The 21,380-nt window shown below is 41.0% G+C and overlaps 1 protein-coding gene across 1 annotated transcript; it reads right to left on the reverse strand.

Moving 5' to 3' along the window:
- Window positions 1-634: 634 nt before the first annotated feature.
- shcbp1 (SHC SH2-domain binding protein 1) lies at window positions 635-20,533 on the reverse strand. The gene is made up of 13 exons (XM_061068514.1): window positions 20,311-20,533; window positions 18,329-18,532; window positions 18,102-18,217; window positions 16,315-16,523; window positions 15,797-15,892; window positions 15,467-15,697; window positions 15,184-15,361; window positions 14,658-14,778; window positions 13,639-13,770; window positions 7,001-7,119; window positions 3,678-3,764; window positions 1,548-1,686; window positions 635-1,200 (listed from the first exon to the last, which is right to left on the reverse strand). Exons 1-13 carry the CDS (start codon window positions 20,423-20,425, stop codon window positions 872-874), a joined length of 2,076 nt encoding a protein of 691 aa, XP_060924497.1. The 5' UTR covers window positions 20,426-20,533; the 3' UTR covers window positions 635-871.
- Window positions 20,534-21,380: the final 847 nt, after the last annotated feature.

Genomic DNA, 21,380 nt, shown 5'->3' on the forward strand with positions numbered 1-21,380 from the left:
CATTTAGCTTCAGGAGGCAAGATGAATAAATAAGATAAAAGTTCAAATGTAGATTCGCTCACCGTTACCGAATTTTAAAGGGGTAGTTCACCTAAAAATTTAAATGTTCTCTATCTACTCACCACGCTATGCTGATGAAGGGGTTGATGAAGTGTGAGATGTTTGATTCCACATGACACTTTTGAAGTTTCAAGGCTGAAAAGTGTTGTAGCCAATTCCAATAAAATTTAAGTAAATGCTGACCGATTCTTGAAACGTGAAAAAAACAGGGGAAAAATATCTTCATACTGTTCCTGTGTCCCAACATTTAAATTTGACTCGAAACATAATTTCCGCCATGTTTTTAGCCTAAATGTCCTCTGATATCCTCCAATTGAGTCGATTCAAGCCAGGATTATAGCAGACATTTAGACTAAAAACATGCTGCAAAAGGACCTTGTTTCAAGTCAAATTGAAATGCTGTGGGTTATGGACACTTGGATGACACCACAGGAGCAGTGTGGAGGCACTGTTTTCTGTTGTTTTTTTACGTTTGAAGAATTGGTCACCATTTTCGGCAATTGTGTTGGAATTGGCGGCAATGCTGTTTAGCCCTGAAACTCCAAAAGTGTTTTGTGGACTCAAACACTTCACCCACCCCTCCATCGGCATAATGGTGAGTAGATGAGTTAATTTCATTTTTTGGGTGAACCTTCAAGGTTAAATATGCAGCTGAAAACATACACAGGCAGCTTGCAACTGATCAGTTCGTCCCATCAGATCATCTCTACTTAATGTGAATCAGCTTAATTTACAAAGGAATTAAGATAAAATACGAAGTAAAAATTTTCTATGGATGAGAAAAACATGATACATGAAAACAAAATATTTGTCAGTAAAAAAAGGTACCAAAGTCTCCCATGCCATTACGTCTAAACTGGTTTCCTTGAATGGAGATGAAAATCTGGTGGTCCATCAAATCCTGGACTGCTCGACTGCAAGTCTCCTTGGGTCTGCTCAGCTGACAACTAAATTGCCATCTCCTGCCTGAGAAGGAGGCTACGTCACCATCTGTGCTGTTGTTCTCCTTTGACTTGGGCTGAGCTGCAGAGCTGCTGGAGGTTGGGCTTGCTAAGGATATTGAGGCAAGTGGAGAATCTGAAACTCCTGCCTGCTGTCCATCTTCAGCTGTCTCTCCAGCAGCGTCTTTTACAGGGTCGTCTGGGAACAAAGCGTCAGTTAAACTGATTCTGTTTTCCTTTATCTTCTGAACATACTTGCTGGCTTTGGATCAGGAAATAGAGTCAACCACTGACCAGAAGGTCGGGGATTCAATCCCAGTCTTCTTACCACTGAACCCCAAATTGCGCATGATGGCTGTGCAGGCTGTGTGTAAATGATGTATGACCGAGAAAGTGCAGCCCATAGATGCACTGAATGCAAATATGTATTTTGAATGGGTAAATGGCACAATTTGACATTAATTCAGACCACTTAACATTCCCTCTGCTTCCTTATGTTTCATTTATTTAAGAGTACATTGTGACTGTATACGGAACACTGCTTACCTTCATTTCTGTTCTGAGGAATGCTGTGTTGAACCCCTGTGTTGGGCTTCACGACAATAACTCCATAGCCTTCATTGTTGTGGATTACATTGTTCTCCATGGTGATGGTTGGCATCACATCAAGCTCATCAGCAAAATCCTGTTTGCACACCAACCATTTTAGATTTTAAAAGACAATGATTAATGATGCTGGTTCTTCAGATTAAGGAATAGGACTCCACTTTAGTTGCTTTTAAGTACTGCCTTAAGTTTAATTTCTAAGTGTGTTTAACATGTGATACATAAATCAGGGTCCCTACAGGTTCTAAAAAGTTAAAATTAAGGCTTTTTAAGACCACTTTGAATATAATTTAAGACCTATTTCAGGGCCATACTGGCAAAAGAAGTATGAAGGAAAATTACTATGAAAGAAGAAATAAGTCCCTGAATTACCTGCAAAGTAAATGTATTCCCGTTCAACATAACAATGACTGAACAAAACAGTACACAGAACTGTGTGTGTGCGTGTGTCTGTAGACCTGGTTGAGAAGGAAAACAGGCGACAGCTAGTTGGCCCTGCACTGAGGGAAAGACTGTATCTCTGAACTTACAGCAGTTGGAATTCCAAACAGATCCAAAATAGTAACAAATAGAATCAGAAATAACTGAGCCTTCTAGTCAATAAAGATGCTTTTGTTTGTCAAACAGTTACCAAGTATGAGTTCAATAAACAATTCTTTCAGCATAGAGAAAAAAGTATGTTCCCAAAAAAATGGCCAGAGAAGAAAATTAAACACCCCACCCCAACACAACATAAACCTCCATCTTCTCTGACCTGCTGCCTAGGCCGCAATATCCTTTCAATTGTCTCAAGCTCAGCCAATTTCTCCTTGCAGCCCCTACGCAGAATATTTAACTGGGAGATGACCTCGGCCATCTTGCTTCCAGCCTTGTCCTCAGCCTCTAGAGCACTGACGAGATGGCAGGAGTTTGTTGTTGGCTTTTCACTGCGATTCTAAAGCCTTTACCCCCGATGTTCCTAGTTTTACTGTTTTCTTGCTAAAGGTGCAGTGGCCTTCGAAAACATTCCCCTCCACTGGTTTTAACCATGCACTAAACATGCTTTTATTCAACCAAGTTTTGTTGAACCTGCACTTCCCTATTAAGTTACAAAAGACGTCGACACACTTTTTCGTCTCTTTTAGATTGATGCTGGTTGCTCCGAGCGTTTTCATAGCTAGACACTGTGAATAAAGGCTGTCTACCCGCAGCGCGGATATCATTTCCTACCCTGCCTTTCCCAGGCATATGTTGTACTGTGCTGTTGCCAAATTAAAGAACATTAACAGAGAGAAGTCGTCTGAGCCGTGTTTAAGCAGACACACCTGGAGCGGAGCTGGAAATAAGAACCCTATGGGAACCCTGATAAATGCAGCCAGGTTTTCACATCTACCCACAGTGTTGGCAAAACTGATAAATCAGCTCCTAGATTCTGTTACAGAAGTGTTGAACGTAAGAACCCATCAGGACAATGCTGTGAATTTAAAGCCCCTTTTCCACTTAAAAAAAAAAACTTACATCTGGCTTTTGTCTAACAGGTTTACCAGTGTTTTAAAAACCTGCTTATACCAACTAATCTTGGTAAAAATAAAACAGCACATTTTGGCTCAGTAGCCATTTTACTCAAAACAACTGTATTGTTTGTCATCATCCACAGATGTGGATACTCATTCTAAAGGACTAACATCACCATTTTGAGCTTTTCTTAATGTATTTATTCAATTTAAAAACGACTGTTTGAAAACATAAATATTTTATTGTAAATCATGAGAGATCTCAAGCGGCCAGTAATTTCATTATAATCAATTATATATTTAAGCGTTAAAGTTTACATTCACTGTCTGGGAGGCAATGAATAATAATTAAGTTTGATTAACTATATAAGCAACTACACGTCATTTGTGATAAAGGTTTCATCATTTTCGCGCCTCATTTGGTCTTGTGTTTCTTATCATTTGCTGATGTAATACTGTAAATTTCCCCAATGTGGGTCTAATAAAGGATAATCCTATCTTATCAAACGCGGTTTAAAATATAAGCCTTTGTAAACACTGAGAAAATTGTTAAATTCAGTTTTAAGTCTCTTCTCACCTTTATGAGGATTCCGTCTTTACAGTGATGGATGCCATTACTAGTCAGACTGCAAACACTGCCAGGGTAAATCTCCACACCAGCCCCCTGTACAGAACACACAGCAGCATAACTAAGAACAATCAAAGAATCATTGTAAATAACCCCAATCCCATTTCACCGCTTGGCCCTCCCCCTACCCCTTGTTTTCGGGGGTTATCTTGCCCCTTGAAATGGAGTCGCAAGGGGCAGTGTTTGAAATCTCCCCCCATTAATTAGGACAGCCCTTCAAGAAGCCATTACATCATGAGTAGTTCTTGCGAAAACCCGGCATGTCATCAGTAGTCGTCGATATAAACAGATAAGACAGTTTTGCTGGGGATGTCATTGTTATAACATCTTAAATATACCAATGCTATTGATTGCAGTTACTAAAGTGACAAACCTATAATATCCAATTTTTTTTTAATTGAAAAGCTTGGATGCTCTACATTATTTCACTTTGGATTCAAACGCACACAGGCTGCTAGAAGTGGTCTGTATAAAACCCTGCCAGGATGCTTTGTTATTAGAGGAGCATTTAAGTTCAGTAATATCGCCGCTATATGGGGATTCAATCAACAGCATTGCGTGTCTTCAATGTTATGCATTTTTTTACATAACATAACTAAGCCACCCTGATATGATCTATGAAACAAAGGCTTGACATGTCTAACTTTAAATTGATAGATTGAACATCAAACAGAAGCTTATTTCCAAATCCAGCAGATACAAATAAAACATGACCATTAACCGTTAATGGGTTTTTGTGTCAACTTGATGAATCCATTGTTCATTCCCTTTTAGCTGTTTCTGAACTCTACTTGAATTGCCCCACTATGTTTACCAGCTGTTCTGAACTATGTCGTCCGGTTTTGCAAAGCTGTTGCTCTGAAATCAGGTGCTGTAGCTAAAAACAACACTATGACTGGTAATGGTTCTTACACCCCCTGATATAAGGTAGGGGAAACACTGGGATATATGGGGACGCTGTGGGAGACATCTTCAGACCTGGGGGCCACAATTCCTCATGAACTCTATTGGCCTCCTACGCTGTTTCACCTTCGGGTCGCCTTGATGCATCAAGTCTATATTAATATCTTCAAAAGATAACAGCTGTTGCCTGAGTTCTCCATTCACCAGCTTCCAGAAAACTTCCAAAACAGGCGTGCTCCTGATGAGTCGGCAGATGATGTCCTGGTGGTTTTCCTCCCAGACCTAGATCAGGGCATCAGTGAGCTCCTGGACAGTCTGTGGCAGTACTTGGTGGCGTCGGATACACAGATACATAATGACCCTTGGATGCTCAATTGGATTTAGTTAAGGGTAAGATGATGGCTAGTTAATGGTATCAATGCCCTTGTCACTGACTACACATTCTGGACACATGAGACACATGCATTGGCCTGCACCAGGAGTAACCCAGGGAACACTGCACCAGCGTAAGGTCTCACAATCGATCTGAGGATTTCATCCTGTTACCTAATAGCAGTCAGACCATCACTGACCCACTGCCAAACAGGTCATGAACCATGATGTTACAGGCAGCATAACGTTCACCATTTTAAAAGCACACTCACTCATACATACACACGCATACATATACACACGCACACTCACATACACGTATAGTAACTACACAAGTGTGAATTTTACCAATCTCTACACTGTAAAGAACCTAATATCCTTCAACTTTGCTAACTACTTATGTGGTAACTTTGGTTATAGTTATTAATTTAATTATTGATCAGAGTTCCAAATTTGTAGTCAGTACTTTCACGAGACTCAATAAATTGGCCATCTTGTTCTTTCCTTTGAAGGATGGTGCCCCAAGGTAACATTAATCATATAAACTGATATTCAATATTAATATTTTCTATATTAATATTCTATAACCAAATTTATAACCTGAATTCCCAAAGGCGCACCATTTAATGCTTACGGTATAATATTCACAAAACAATATATATACACATTCAGAGAAGTGGATGTTTTTCTTTTGTTAATATCCTGTTCATTTACACTTATTATTGTTATAACCATTATTGTTGTTGTATATATATTATATTATTATTGGTCTGTTTGTTTATTAGTTTATTGCATCCCTGTGTCTAACTGTTTCACACTGCTTCTTTCTTAAATTTGCAGATGTTTGATTGTGTTAAACTATATAGTTAAATGGTACACACTACAAACAACATCGAGGGACATAACTGTCAGGCATTAAAGGGCTCCAAAAAGGACAGTAAGTATTCAGCGTAGAAGAAATCAACACCCATCAGTGTAATGCTAGTAAAAACATGAAAGTGGCAGTTTTATTACCAAAGACATTTTTGTTGTAAGACACTCCCGTCAGTCTTAAATACATCACCTGCTAATTTAATAATTTGCTGCCAACTTATGGTATATTGAAGACAATATAAGACCTTCATTTCATTGATTCTAATTTAAGACTTTTTAAGGTGCCACAGGAACCCTGCTGGTGGCTTAACTTGAACAGTGAAATCATGGTCTGAACAGTTACAAAATTAGCTGTAAGATGTAGGGGTGTCACGATACCAAAAATTCAGTAGTCGGTGCCAATACCAGTAAAATAACACGATTCTCGATGCCAATTTCGATACCACGGTAAAAAAAAAGTGCATTATTTGGATGTTGTTAATGTCATATACCGTAGTTCAATGTGCTTGCGCTGCGCATATACTGAGGGTTATACGGTAGTTGCGGACGCATGTGAGTGACGCTTTGTTGTGAGAAACGTTATGCATTAAATGATAATACCACGGTCACCTGCCTCACGCCGGGTTTACACCGGACGCCAAAGCGACTCGTAAGCGCAGCACGAAGCCTTAAATGACAGCTGGCTCCAATCCACTACCATGACGCTTCAGCGTCTGGTGTAAACAACCATGTGCCGGCGCGCTAGGGATTAGCGCGGCGGCGTTGCTTCCGTGTCCGGTGTAAACCCGGCGTCAAACGCAAAATACTTCCATACACAACTCTTTGTGCCTTTTTAATAAACAAGTCGAGGTGGGGCGAACGCTGCAGCCGCAGTTGCCGTCTTGGTTTTCTGAATGTAAACGTCGACTGGCGCAGCACCGATGCTAATGCTAAGCTGCTAACAGCTGCTGGCATCGGAGCTGACGGTACCTACGGTACTTCTAAAACTTGGGCATCGGCATCGTTTTGTTATGTTAGTATCGAACGGTATTGTAGGTATCGGTTCTCGTGACATCCCTAGTAAGATGTTAAAAGACAGTTAGGTTGAACCTCAGACAAGTTTGTACTTGTAATCGGCATTATACCTTGGATCCATACAGGTCACACATGTTCATGTTTAGATGGGCTGATGTTCGGACAGTAACTCCAGTAGTCTCACACTGCAGCACACAGTTTTCCATGTTCAGAGATCCCTGTCGGACACCTGGCAGTTATAACACAAAAACAAGTTTATTAACCAAATTAAGATACTGTTTAACTGCTTATTTAAACTGTAAGACACAGAAACATAGCTGCAAGGTAGTGCCTGCTGTATCACTTGTGCTGCCCCAAATTGAGCACATTTCCAACTACAGTGGCAGCAGAAAATGCTTGTGTTGATCGCAGTACAAAGACGAAAGTAGCTCCTGCTGTATCAAATGCGCAGTGTCCAGTGCGAGATGGGTTAACAGAGGCCAAGCAGTCAGGCCCTGCAATCAGCGATCTGCCAGCACATTCGTTCAGGCAGGTCTGAATGGGCACTGTACTAGTCACTGACTAAAGGAAACATATCGACCTATTAATTCCACAAACTCGACCTCCCCCTCTCACCCCGGCTGGTTAGCTTCCCACCTCGGCTATCTTCCCAGCTAACACCTGCTGCCCTGGGCGGTCACCAGTAGGGGTGACCCCCCACCGGTGAGATGATGGTGATGATGCCGAGCTCTGGGTAGAGCCCCAGGGCGGCGGATGTTAGCTGGGAAGCTAGCCAAGGGGGGAAGCTAACAAGCCGGGGGGGACCCCCCACCGTTGAGACTCTCATCATCCTGGGAGCCCCCGGAGCTAGTGTTAGCTTACGAGCTAACGCTAGTTCCGGTGGTGATGATGGCGATGGTGGTCCAAGGCCATGTAGCGAGACTCCCTACATGGGTATGGTGTGACTATGACGTGTATTGTGGTCTTAATCCCATTGGACGCACTCTAGAGTATCGTTTCTGACAGAGAGGAACCACAAAAAATTGCGGGAGTTGTTTTTTTCCAGAGTTTTTGGGACGGTAGACATGCCAGATACCCAAATTAACGTGCAGAAGCACTACAAAAGTGGAATTTTCATAATATGTCCCCTTTAACAATAATGCAAGATAATGGTAATGAATACGTCGCTTCTTGTCTCTGTCTGACGCACCTGTCTGCTCCAACTCCCGCCTAAAAAATGCAGAGGATTTGATGCTGTTGTGAACGGGTCTGGGTTCACAACAGCAAAGAACCTCCCGCTGTGTTGTGCATATTTGAAAGGCTACGTTCATGTATATACATCAAAGGGGGCTTGAGCACCTGACTCAAGAGAAATTGCCCCTTTTCTGGAGTGCTTTATTTATTTTTTGTAAAAAATTATTATATTCCTGTTTGTGCACAGCTTCCCTGTCAACAAATATATTGATTAAATAAAAAATCTAAATATTAAGTCGGAGATTAGATTTAGTCTCTACCCTCCCTTCACGTCTCTTGCACAGTTGTGAGCAGTAGAGCTGATTTTTTTGATTCTAAGATGCATCACAACGCAGACTCTGAATAATCACATAAGCTGCTTCAGGACAGATGCTCATTAAAGGTCCGGCATTCCTGAGTCTCTGTCAGAGTCTCTCTCCTCCTCACACCCGTCTGACCTGCTCTCACTTTAACAATAAATATCATCACTGATCACAAGTTATTAGGACAAGCACAGAAATTACGTTTTGTCTCCATTATGACCATATGCACGTTTAAAAACATGACTGCTTTTGGCATATTTTCAAAGAATTGGCTGGATATCACGACAGTTATTCGGTTACTTTGTGTTTGTTTGATTAGCTCTAGAGCTTATGAGACACATGTTAAAACCTGCTACACAGCAACAAGACATAATGTGACGCTCAGTCAGGACATCAGGGTTAAGAAGCAGTGCAGAGTTTTAACATTTTTGTTGCAGAAGAAGCGACACCTTGTTTATACAGGAACATAAATATGAGTTCAGCATGTTATTAGAGATCAGTTCTAAGTGTGATGATTTAAAAAAAAAAAAGAAACGCAGAATCACTTGTGGACCTGCAGAATTATGAGCCTCAGTGCAGTGGCACTGCTAAGGGGGGCCAACTTGATACAGTAAAGGCTACTTGGGATGGGGCATCTCTCTTATCTAGGAATATTACCCAGTCTATTACATGACAACCCAGAGTTGGGACCAGGAAGCAGAGCTGCAGTGCGAATCACATCTCTGAGGTCCCTCTGGATCAAACACAACCCCATAGAGAATGTGTCTGTTCACCGTCCGATTAAATTAATTAAATTAAACAATAACAGAGCAAGAATTTCAAACAAAAATCTAATACAAATTAACACAACCTCTGCAACAGGCCGAGGAGGTGGAGTTGCTGCTATTGTAGAATTTAAAATGATCCAACTCACCTTCAAGGCCCTTAATAATCTGGCACCATTTTACCTTAAAGAGCTGTTTGTACCTTATCAACCCACTAGAGCACTCTGCTCCCAGAATTCAGGCTTACTTGTCGTCCCTAAAGTCTCTAAAAGTAGAATAGGAGCCAGAGCCTTCAGCCATCAAGCCCCTCTCCTGTGGAATAATCTCTCACTTTCAGTTCGGGAAGCAGACACGATCTGTACGTTTAAGAGTAGGCTTAAAACCTTCCTTTTTGATAAAGCTTATAGTTAGAGCTGGTCCAGGCTTGTCTTAGACCTGCTTTTAGTTATTCTGCTTAAGGTCTAGGGGTAGGCAACCTTCGGCGCCATAATCATTGGCACGCAGTCGATTTCCTATTGAAGAAATGTTCAAAGGTTTTGCCGTCACGCAGCCTGTATTAACAACTCCCAGCCGCTAGGTGCCAGTATTGCACCATAGGCTGGATGCCAATCGCCATTAAATAATAAGAAGAATAAGCCTCCCAGCCGGCGCTGCTCGCAGTTTTCTCGCATGAATCTCTGCGAGGTGCATCCGCTCAGGTGTAATAGCGATGGCATGTCTGCTGTCTAAAAAAACTGAAGGCCCGGGCATTTCAGTCCTCATGGGAAGAAGACTATGGATTGGTTTTTAATAAGGACCGTGCTGTGTGCACTTTATGTTTAGAAAATGTGGTTTGCCGAACGTTAAGCGCCACTTTGAGACAAAGCACGAAAGGACGTTCAAAGACCAGGCAAACAAGGGAGAATACATCAGGAGTGCAGTGTCCAGGTATGAGAAGCAGTCCAACAATCTGAAAATAATATAATATATAGCAGATATTCTTGACCTTCAAGTATCTGACCTTCAGTTATCCTTCAAAATGTTAACCCTCACCAAAACCTTTATCCTGATGATGTTTTCCTACACTTGACATCTATTGCACTTCTGTCCGTCCTGGGAGAGGGATCCCTCACATGTGGCTCTCTCTGAGATTTCTACGTATTTTTACCCTGTGAAAAGGGATTTGAGTAGTTTTTCCTTACTCTTGTTGAGGGTTAAGGACAGAGGATGTCACACTATGTTAAAGCCCTATGAGACAAATTGTGATTTGTTAATATGGGCTACATATATAAAATTTGATTGATGATTATCAGAATTTGTCCTTTTCTGCACACAAGTCGAAACTGAATGAATATCAAATTAGTGTGGAGAACCCTGAGCCATGTCATACACTTACTGTTGTAGTCTGATTTATGAATTGAAAAAAGTGGGCACATTCATATTTGTCCGACTGAGTTTTTTAACTAATATTAACTGATGCAAAAAGGAGCCGAGTGCAGTATTATAGGAAATTGTGGATGTGATACATTGAAATAAATCGAGTTGCATCGGTGTTTCCTCTGTGAATACTAAAGGAGACCATGGTCTCTGTGGGAACTGTTGAGTATTTTACAATTGCGTGAGTATGAGGGTAATAAAATAAATTGTTAAGTAAATCAGAGATGTTGAGGTCAGGTATGAGAAGTGACCTTTTTCTCACTTGAGCCCCTGCCCCCCAAAATGTCTGTGCACGTCCCTGACTACCAGTAAACTCCGTAGCCAATTCTCTGTATTTTACCCATAGCTCATGTCTGAAAACTGCTTCTGTGAGGTTAATCTGGGGGTGATGGGGGCATGTCAATTTGTGACCCACCTTCCAGGTTCGGCACATGGTTTCGTAGACCGGGGAGACAATTTTTTTGGTTTTGCAATGGCATTTATCAAGGGGAACAGTTCCACCCACCAAGAGAAAAAAAATCCAATCTATCCAAAGCATCTCCCAGAGAACAGAACATGAATTGCTGAGGTAATTTTCCTTTACTGTCCTTGACATAGAAAGTGAACTCCTGTAGCCTGAGCGGCCACCTGATGAGCCAAATGCTGGATTTGGTGGTCTTAAACACCCACCGAAGAGAAGCATGATCGGTCACCACAGAGAAAAGTCAACAATTCCAACTCAGTGGATGCTAAGTTTCTCTCAGCTGTATTAAGGTTGGGTCTGGCAAAAGCCATGACTAAGCCCCATCTCACTGGTGTCAGTATAGACAACAAAAGGAGCATTGAAGAGTGGGTGGCCCAGGATGACAGTGCATTTTTATATTTCCTGCCTTAGGGAAGAACAGCGCCGTGCAGCCATTGTTTCGGCGTCGAGTCTATTTTTTGCTCTTGACGCGAGCCTATCGCGCCAGGAAACACACTGAAAAATTATTTTAAAAGATATTGATGACATATTTTATACGATATAAATGATAAAATATGCATCCCATAGTTTGTATTCCCCTTCTGTTGTCCTGGAGATTTAATATTACCAATTTTCCCAATCACATTATTAAATGTCCCCCTCTGCCCATCCCACTACTACAGCCACTCGTCATATAGGTAAAGAGGGGGGGGGGGGGGGGTTGGGGCGCTACGTATTCTCCACATAAGCTTGAGTGGAGAATACGTAATTTACCCTCCATACCAGACATTGAACGGAGCAAACAGCGGAGAAATTCTTGAAGATGGATGACAATTAATTAATAATTGAAGCGCGGCGCTTCCGCGTCCAGTGTGAACCCGGCGTAACACACCTGCCATATCCACCATTACTGTAGATTGAAGGCACTGCCTCTGAGCCTCCCCCAGCTCATCAAGCTTTGGGGCAGCCTGAACAGGGATAGTATGAAGTAGGGTTGTCAAGATACCAAAATTATGACTTCGATACTATACCTGCCAAAATATCACGATACCCGATAATTTTGATACGATACCACAAATACGATACGATACCACAAATACGATACGATACTGGTATATTTATCTATGATAGTGATAAATAAAACATCTGTAAGGTTCCCTTTTTTACCAGCTTGTTACTGCCCAGCTTTTTGAACACTTAACAAATGGCATTCATATTAGTATTAGCCTACAGCAAGCATATTAATGAAATCTACATGGTGTCATCATAGCATTGATTATACACGGCTATATAGGCCTATTGTCCGTTTCTGACTGGTTAAACTACAACTGAGGAAAGTCATACATAAGTATGAGTTACATAATTTTACAGATGTGTGTTTGAGGTGAAAAAAACCTAAAGCTATGTGGGTTGGGTACATTAAAGATGGACACATATTTAAAGGGCAATTTCTCCCCTTTATTGAAAAACAAGCCACCTGAGCAAGTGAGTGGGGGCGGGGCCCCGGGGCCTGTGTGTGTGTGTGCACTGTCTGGGCAAGGGTGCGCGTGCAAACACACACACACACACGCCCGCTCCTGTTTTTTTCATGCTGGCTTGATACGATGCTGATTTGACAAATAAACGTGACGTTCCCGTTCAACATATGAACACTGCACAGGGGCTGAAGAGTCGCGGGTTGCGACCCCTGGCTCCGGAGAAAGAACGACTTGTTTTACTGCTCCGCCGTGAAAGAGGTTACGCCTCACATCCCCCCCCCCCCCCCAGTCGCGCGCCCCACCTGTTATGTCTCCGCCCGGACGCGCCACACAGTTTGAGAGAGAATCACTTTCAACAAGCCGAGGACGGTCGGAGAGCTTGTGCACATGAGGCCATGTCTCCCTGAGATCACTCGCTGTGAGTGAGGGCTGTGCCTCCTGTTGCATGTGTGAGAGCTGGGCAGCCCCGCCCCTCGCAGTCGATGTGTTCAGGCAGCGTGACAGGGAGCAGAGCAGAGAGTGCGCTCTGATTGCTGCTATTTTAATGAAGTACCGATGATAAAATATTTTAAACCGTATCGTTTTTAACGTAAGGGTACCTTTCTAGTACTGGAACACTGTGCAACACTAGACAGTAGACATGCTTGATAACCAAATTAACGTGTAGAAGCAGTACAAAAGTGGAATTTTCATAATATGTCCCCTTTAAGAAAACGACAGATCAGGATATTCAATAGAAATAAAATCCCTCGTGTTGTAGTTAAATAACGACAGCGTTCTTATATACAATATACTGTATGTCCAGGGCACTCATGGTACCGTCAACGGTCAGTCAGTCAGGCAGATGGGCATATGGCGTCAGCCTTCAACTCCAGGGAAACGTCACAGGGAAACAAAGAATTCACTGGACTTATGTCCTCAATTCTGAGATAAGGTGTCTGCTCCCTAGGAGTGACTTTAAAATGCGCCTTCTAAAGCATTAGTAGTCACTTCCATTTAATGATTCAGATTACACTGGGGTTTTGATCGGACTATTGAATCAGTGTTCTACACAGGTTTTCAGTGAGGTGGCATCGTAGTGATGGATGTGCGTTTACTTTCATCTATACTCACAAAGAATGCCCTCGATAGCATCATGTTGGATAAACTTAATGTTGGACAGTCTGACATCCGCTCCTGAGGTTTCGACAAAGGAGTCGCCCTTGTTTTTCTTTTCAATCACCACATCGTCAGGAAAACCAAAGCCTGGCACACACATTCAACACAGGAACAAAGAAATCTGTCAGTATATGGCAAAGGTTGGTATATCCACATATATTCTGTAATTTACTGATGTTTCTTGAACGGTGAGAGAAATATATTTGTCAAGTTGAAACAATGTAACAGTAAGTAATTTGTACAACACTGTCACAAGCCACCGACGGAGTCTGAACCTAAAAAGAATAATTAAACATTATTCGATTAACAAAACTTTCCTTTTCTTCACCGTGACCTTAGGACTACGTTGCTAATTTTGTCTTCACAGTTTTCATACTGCTCTGATACACACAATATAATCTCAAGCGCTCAAATGCAGCAAACTGTGGCTTCAATATAATTTGTTTCCTTTATGACCACTCTGTTGTCCTGGAGATTTAATTTTACCAATCACATTATTAAATGTCCCACTAGGTTCCCATGAGTTTAACCAAAATCTTAGTTGCTGTAGACATTGGGCATGGCCTATTACATATTTCCTCATAACTCAAAAATGTCATAAAGCATCCTGATTAAACTTTTCTGCACAATTACCTGAGCATACATTCAAATCTGATAACAGGCGGATATATGGCAAAACTTTTGGTCTATAATTATTGTAATGTTGCAGGATTTGGGATGATCTGCTACTGAGCTGCTACCTTCCATTATGCACATCAAACAGAAACAAAAAATTGATAATTGCAGCTATTTTATTTTATTTGGATTAGAATACATTTATATGTATGAAAAAACATATGTGGCATTAGTCCACATGTTCCTGACTACCCTAACTGTGTGAGAAAATAACAAATGAGAACTAACAAAATAAAAGAACAAACAAGATTATATGATCTCATTGGAAATACGATTTTTGTAAGTTGTTTTTTTCCAACCTTCTACAGTTATGGAGTCTGGTATGAACATGGAGCTATTGACATTGTAGATCCCTGGGAGAACAATGACCACATCACCCTGATGACATGAGTCCAGCGCTGATACTGGCTCTCTGTGGAACTAAAACACATAATTCAGAGGTTAGGACATCATATATACAGAACAGCTTAGCACTATTCATAAATAATAAAGAGTGCTAAATTGCATAAGCATCATAATAGATTGCACATTTGGGTGATAGGTGTTTTGCTGGTGATCTACTAAAAATAATTGCGTGAATGACAACAGGTGCAAACATGGGACAGGGACTAGTTTTTAAATGAGTGTTTTGCGTGCGTTACTGGTTTCCGCCATGGAGCAGTACAGAGAGCAGAGTGAACAGAAGCGCAAAGTGAAATTTAATGCCATGGAATTGGAAGTGTTAGTGGAAGATAAACATGTTGATGAGCTACAGCAAAGAAATACTTATATAAGTGAAAGAAACGCCATATAGGAGAGTATCTGCGAGAAATAATTTGCTGTGACCTGGATCTCAGTGTCCCCACAGGAGCACAGGGGCAGTAGTCTGGCAGTGAGGAGGGACTGGAGCTGGATGGTGCTGCAGGAGGCTGTGACAACATGGATCACCTTTACACCGGATGCTCTGGGTCCGCGACTCTGCACACAATGCTGCCTCGGATTACCATTATAGCCCAACACGTACCTATAAAAGAGGTGATATGTACAAAAGTAAAAAAGGCTGGATGAAAGAGGCAAAGAGACAGTAGTGGTGATGTTGCAGAGTAACACACAGATCACACATATCTACCTCAACAAAGGGTTCTCAATTATGTGCAGTTTACGTTTGAACTTCTCCAGTTCGTCATAGAGCTTCAGACCCTCCACCATTGACACATTGTCAAGCTCAGAGTCCGAGTCGGGGCTAAGGACACTGCGCAGAAGAGAGAACTGCTGGAAGCACTGGGCGCATTTCTCCAATAAGGACTGGTATTCTGCCACCAGGCCTGCTGGGACTCTATCCTCTAAGATATCGTAGTACCTGACACAAGACACATTTTCAAGCAAGATTCATAGAAATGAACAAACACAAACTACTGATTACAAGGACAGAAATCATGGAACCACATGGTGTACTCACAGCCTGAGACGGGGCTCCACACAACGAACAAAGTAGTCAAAGTCATCATCTTCATCTTCCTCATCCCACTGCCTCCAGACGTGGTTATAGAAAAACCTGAAGGGGAATTTGGTTATGCAGCAGTGGGATGCATAGAATCAGCACATATACATAATACAAAACACACAATCAGAATATACAGGGAGAAAAACAACTAATTATAACTATGCAAATAACTGCCTTAAAGGGGTTCAGGAGGGAAATGGTAGGTGGTATAAAGGAGTGTTTGAATATATTGGTTCTAGTTAGCTGAATTGTGAAGTTGATACCAAATTAATATGTATAACTGTAACTATAACATAAGTGTGCAAAGACTCTGATAAAATAATGATAAAACGATGTCTCATCAACCTTTAATTTTGAGATTTAAGGCCAAAGAGACACTGTTGGCTTTATGGAATGGCACATGTGGGCAGGTAATTTAAACTATGTGGATAAACAAGTGAACTTCAGGTATAGCATCAGTACAGCAGTCTCACCTGAGATGCTCCAAAGCAAGGGCAGTCTGATCAAAGTCCCCTGACTCTTCGTAGACGACATGCAGCTCCTGCAGTGGGATTTTGTGCTGGGTGGCCTCTAGTAGAGAATTCATGGCTTCTTCGCTGAGTTCACATCCTCTGGTGTCACACTGCATAGGCAGCACCAGCTTAACACATGCCTTCAGATCCTTCAGGACCACATCATGCACCTGAAATCATCAACAGCTATTCAGAACTCTCACCTGAAATCCAGCCGGGTCACAGCGCCAGCAAGTCCACGGCGGACACCAGGCAGCCATGCACAGCTCCACTAAGTCCACTTACAGTGTTAATATGGTTCTTTTCACACATGTTTGGACCGTTAAAGGATTTTTTTCACAGTTTTTAGGGGCTCTGACACTAATTTACTGCTCCTTTGTGTCTCCATCATTTGTGCTGTGCGCTGCGCCCACTGCGTCAAACCAAACAGAGCGTTTCCCGTCACCTCCTCCAAGATTATAGAGTCTGTTGTTTTTACCCAGACTGACTTTATACATGTGCCCGATCACTCATTATTAAAAGAATCGATCATTATGTGATGAGCAGTGTTGATATTGGGGCGACAAACAAAATCACTTTTTAAACTTTAGCGAGTTAGAGACGTCAGCTGAGAGAGAGAGACACACAAACACACAGATCAGCAGAGTCAGAGTGTGCACTGTTACTTCCCTCAGGCACTGGGATCATAAATAAGCTTCATAATTACTTTATATAATCAACCTCATAGTGATGAATTTAACTCGGGACAACTGGCACACTAGAAGTTTCCACAGTAGAATTTAGTCGGAGGAGGCAGAGCGAGGTTTGACGGAGCCACGTTGCTCCGTCAAATCTGTGTTTTTAATTCTCTGTTTGATCTCTATTCTCTTTTTGTTATCTTTTTCCGACAATGATTCACTGATGGAAAAACCTGTCAATGATCTGAATGACTTTCATTTATCATCTAAAGCAGACAAATATATTGACAGAGAGCATGAAAGCGTGGCTCATTATGATCATTATCGACAATAATCGATAACGTAACAATTAAGATATTATCGTAGGCGATATATATCGCACACCCCGTGTTCTAACGGGACATGCTCTAAGTAGTCCCTCTGGTAGGGCTGTGCAATTAATTGAATTTGAATCGTGATTTTGATTATGGGGTCAAACGATCTTCAAACCACTATAATCGAAGGAGGCGAGTTGAGTGTGTGGTGACCAGCAGTATTTAAAAATACCCTATTTGATCGACAAAAAGGGTAGAAACACATTTCTTATATGGGAACACTTCGGATTCGAAGAGTTTAAACTTGAGACGTGGTTTTAATCTTACTATGTTCAACAGATGTTGAAAATTTGAGTTTTGGTAGTTCAAACAGAATGAATAATATTGTTTTGACAGTCAGAATGATGTTTCATATATATATATATATATACAGTTAGGTCCATAAATATTTGGACATTGACAACATTTTCATAATTTTGGCTCTGTAAACCACCAAAATGGATTTGAAATTAAACAATCATGATGTGCGTTAAGTGTAGTCCTTCAGCTTTAATTTTAGAGTATTTACATCCAAATCAGGTGAACGGTGTAGGAATTACAATTCATGTTATATGTGGCCCTCCCTTTTAAAAGGGACCAAAAGTAATGTCAATGACAGCCACAATTTCATCCTTATGGATCATCTATATACAATCTATGGTATGAACGAATATCTCAGGCCTGATGTTGTAACATGTATGGTGCAAGTGAGCCTCACCTCCAAAAGAACATCAAAGACATCAGTTGACCACAAAGCCAACCAATCACATGGTTCCACGACCTTCTCTAGGTAGTCTGCTGTGAAGACCTTTACCTCAGAGGGCTTACAGTCTCCTGCACACAAATATAAATTAAAAAACTAAGAGCAGCATTCTTATGAATCTTACAGAGTATAATTATAATTTGGTATTTAAGTCAGACATGATGATATGTATGTGCTGTTACCAAGCATGTAGTCCTGATATGCCTTAAACCTCTCATAGAAGAGCAGGTGGCTTGTCTGAAAGGTGTCGGGAAGAATTAAAGTCCCTCCTCCATGACGTTCACGTCTCTGCAGCGTAGTGCCTGACTTTTCAACGTTAGAGTTGTCTGTGCAACTGTCATCAGTATCACGCTCATCTTCACCATCCTCATCATTCTGAAAAAGAGCTGTTGTGGAAAATAAAAAAATGTATCAATCCAATTATATTTGTATAGCCTATATTCACAAATCACAATTTGTCTCAACAAAAGTAAGAAAAAACTATAAAAAAAAAATAACAAGGGGGGGCATTTGATAGAAAAGCAGCAAAGGGATTTGGGATTAGATAAGATCTAAGGCCGAAATATGCTACTCCGACTCTGTTGCGCGTGGGGGGACACACGGATCCCACGGACTCTTTTTCAATTATGCTACTCTGAAGACTGGGATGCTGGGAAAACAATTCATTGCCAGAACAGTAGGTGGCGCAACGAAAGACAAGCTTAGAGAAGCCTACTTATTTTTTACGTAGAAGAAGCCCACGTTTGTTTACCTCCTCCCGGCTTTCCTTACACACAGTGAACGATTGCAACTAACAGACAAAGGCTGTTGATGGAGCTTGACCTGGAAGAGGACTTGCTTGTCACGTATTTTATGAAACAAGTTTGAGGTTAGGAAATGTGAGATTCTGGAAATTACGTTGTAGGGAAATGATGTTGTTAGCGGACCAATCACAGGCAAAGGCTGTCCCTAGGCTCTCCGAAATGCCCATGGATAGTTAGAAAAATCAGAGGTACACAAAAAGCTCTCCGAGGAGCTCGGAGAGGGCGTTCCTCTGTCCGTGTCAGTCAAAACGGAATAGCATAAATCTGCCTTTAGTCTAGGCCAGATATCTTTTTTCATTTGTTAAATAAAATGTAATTTTTTTTCCCAGTAGGATAGCTATCCAGACAAATTTACACTGCAGAGTAAACTCAAACAATCTGCTGAACACTGTTAACAATTCATTTCTATATGATACACCCTGACAATCTGCCACATGGTTTTTCCTGCATAGAGAATTGCAAGGTGGCAGCCTCCTGGCAAAATTCAAGTAAATATTCGACAAACTGTAATGTGTTGATCATTTATTAAGTTGTGTTTTTATTATTACTAAAAACCTGTACCAAACTGTACTGTAAAGTTCTTTAGGTGGTCCACAGGACTGGAAAAGCACTATATAAATACTGACCATTTACCATAAAGTGACTTTACTAGTGTGTTAAATAAAATACAATTATCATAATACTTTAGTTAATGTTACCTAAGGAAATATTACACTTAGGTAACATTATTGCAGGGGATAGTAACTTGTAGACATTTTTTGCAGAGGGAAGTAGGGCAACTTTATGTTCATCGTACCTGGTTTCTTTACCTTTTAAATACAAAAGCTGTTGTTTCTTACTTTTAATGAAGTCGTTGTGCATCCATGTTCAACCGGAATTTGGAATGATTTTCAATCAATTGACTTCGTCAGCGTAAACATGAATTGTTTATATAAGTTTAAATGATATACTTCTTAACTGGTATTATTTTTCATACCACAACTCCGAGCTCTGTTAAGGAAGCAATAAATTCTTCAATCGGTAGTTCACAGCTTTTCGAGATTAAAATCCATACAACACAGCTCGTAAAAACAAAAGTTGTGCTTTTACTTTGCAAACAAATGAAAAAGAAGTGATTCTACTGATGTTGCTGCCATGATGGAGATTGACACTTAAGTCTCTCCTTAATTTTTTTTCAGTTGGATGTTGTGAAAGAAACTAAAATCTCATGATCAAAATGATCCGGTGGCCCAGCTATTAATGACAGTTGCCGACCAATTTTGGAGGCTTACGGATAAATATAACCACGTTAGTGAACACATTACATTAACCACCTCGTTTTACATATTTTAAAAGTTCAACATGTTATTGCTGACACAAACCTTGAGTTGAGGCCGACACACAATGCATATCTCCAGATTCATTATTCTCGTTTTCCACGTCGTCAAGATCAACGTGAACGAAAGACGAAAAATCTGCCGCCAGCGCGTCCGACATCGTGTTTACGGGTTCGATCCAAAAAAGACCTTGTTCTGTAAAGAGTTTAGGAGCTACTTGGTATCGAGTATTATATTATTATTTCATCATTAAGGACTGAATGCCTGAGACATTGCAGTGGCGACTCGGTTTAACAAATTAACTTAGACGGAAAGGCACACTCCCTATTCCTTTCAAAATATTCCCGGTCTGCACAACCGAAACCAATCACAACACAAAATCCACCGGAAGTTCCGCCCCTGGTGACAGTTAAAGACGTCTGAACCAATGAGATAGGTGTTGAGCACGGGTAAAACTAGACAATTCCTGCGTCAAACCAATCAGAATAATGTTGTGTCGGCCCAAGTTGCAGTAAGGGCAAGCTCAAATCGTGGCAGCGGCAGCTCTTAGAGGCACTTCCGGTCGCCACAGAAACAGCAAGTGAGTTGTAGCGACTTGAGGCTGGTAGAAACTTAACATCTGAATTTAAACCCAATATTATAGGATTTAGAAAGAAACCTGCAGAGTGGGATAGTTCTCTCGAACAGAATATATATGTGGTAACACAGGGGATGAGATCTAATCTTTCAAAAACAGTACAGAGAACATGTCACTCTATTTAATGAAATGCAGGTACGTATTCTTTTTGTGTTTTTTTTCTCCACAAAGAATCCAAGGTTGTAAAATGATGCTAAACAATGGAATGTGATACACATACACATTAGAATGATGAAATAGATTAATTTAACTGTATCTGTTTTCAGTTATGTAACACAACTGCTTAACACACATAAACAAGCATTTCCTTCAAAGATATTTATTTTGTTATTGTCGACTGTTTTTTTTAACAATTATACTGTCAGTTTTGGGAGAGGAAGACTTTTGATCAGGGTAATACTGATGAACAGGGGAGAGATGGTGTTAATCTTCAGATGGATTCCAAGTTTTCTAAGCAGAATACACAGAAAGGGATGAA

This window comes from Limanda limanda, chromosome 3, assembly GCF_963576545.1.
Source record: "Limanda limanda chromosome 3, fLimLim1.1, whole genome shotgun sequence".
NCBI classification, from domain to species: domain Eukaryota; kingdom Metazoa; phylum Chordata; class Actinopteri; order Pleuronectiformes; family Pleuronectidae; genus Limanda; species Limanda limanda.